Below are 1409 nucleotides of genomic sequence, written 5' to 3'. Positions count from 1 at the left end.
TCTTGTGATTTGAATATATAGTTGATATTGCAAATATAGAAGTCTATGGATATGAGTATATTCTAAGTCAAGTTCCACACACATTATACATATTTTTAGTAGGGGATTAATAGTTATCATACTCAACAAATATATCAATCAATACATCTTTCAACTCATTATTGTGAATACTAATGAAGATTCCACAAAGGATAAGCTATAGTATATACAAGAATCAAACCCCATTATTGTGAATACTAATGAAGATTGTGACTTTTTGTACCTGCTACAATTGTTTCATAGATATTGTGTAAAGTAGTTGCTGCTTCAGTCATGTTGACTCTTTCATCTGCTGAAACGGCTAAACATTTCATTGCCAATTGAAATATTGACAACAAACATTGCTCCTTTGCAGAGTGATGTTGATCTTCCATTGATAACAGAGCGGACGACATGATTTCAGTTGCTATATTTTGCTCCAATGCTTCACTTACCCACTCTTTTAAACTCATTTCTTCACCGAACATATCATCCGTTGGCTTCTTTCCAGTGAACATCTCTAGCAGCAATATCCCAAAACTGTATACATCCCCTTTTATTGACACTTTGCCATCCATTCCAAACTCTAACAGTATCACACACATTCAACATTTTGTTAGGATTAGGTAAAACATTTATATATGACCAAATTTAAGTTGAAAGGGTAAGCATAATGCATGCATTACCTGGTGCTGCGTAGCCAACAGTTGTCATTGTTTGTGTTTGAATAGTTGTTTCCCCTCCATCAAAAAGCTTTGAAATTCCAAAATCAGCAAGATGAGCTACCATGTCTTGATCAAGCAACACATTACTTGGCTTTATATCACAATGAACAACTAGGGATGTAAGACCATGGTGAAGATATTCCAAGGCGGCCGCAACATCTACTGCTATTTTAAGTCTCTGAATAAGATCCAAACCACAATTATCGGAATGTAACCATTTATCCAAGCTCCTATTTGGCATGTATGCCAGAATCAATGCTTTAAACTCCATATTACAACAACATCCAATAACTCGAACCAAGTTTCTATGTCGAATGTTTCTTAATATAGCAGTTTCCACTTCAAAGCTCCTTGATGCTCCTTGCAGTTCCAAGTGGAATACTTTTACTGCAACTTTTAACCCATCAAAAAGTGTTGCTTCGAATACAGAACCAAAACCACCTCCTCCAAGCAAGTTGGTTTCACTAAATGAACTTGTTCCTTGTTCAAGTTCCTTGTAAGAAATTCTTCTTGATAAATATCGGTAAAGGAAATTCTATATTTCATTGATATATGACTTTGTACATTAGACATTATTATATAGGCTTAGGAAAAACTATACAAGGAAAACCTAATTATCATTAATTACATGATTCAAATCTCCTATGATTGGTATAATATAATCTT

The 1409-nt window shown here is 34.1% G+C and overlaps 1 protein-coding gene across 1 annotated transcript in view; it reads right to left on the bottom strand.

Annotated features, from left to right (window-relative positions):
- Positions 1-236: 236 nt before the first annotated feature.
- Positions 237-1409, bottom strand: part of LOC125206557 (putative receptor-like protein kinase At3g47110) — a 1426-nt gene continuing 253 nt past the window's right edge. The window contains exons 2-3 of the mRNA XM_048105803.1: positions 705-1236; positions 237-604 (exon numbers count right to left, since the gene is read on the bottom strand). Of these exons, the coding sequence (XP_047961760.1) occupies positions 237-604; positions 705-1236 (900 nt within the window). The remainder of the gene's footprint in view (positions 605-704; positions 1237-1409) is intronic.

Source organism: Salvia hispanica, chromosome 2, assembly GCF_023119035.1.
Source record: "Salvia hispanica cultivar TCC Black 2014 chromosome 2, UniMelb_Shisp_WGS_1.0, whole genome shotgun sequence".
Taxonomy (NCBI): domain Eukaryota; kingdom Viridiplantae; phylum Streptophyta; class Magnoliopsida; order Lamiales; family Lamiaceae; genus Salvia; species Salvia hispanica.
This window is presented reverse-complemented; position numbering and strand designations above follow the sequence as displayed.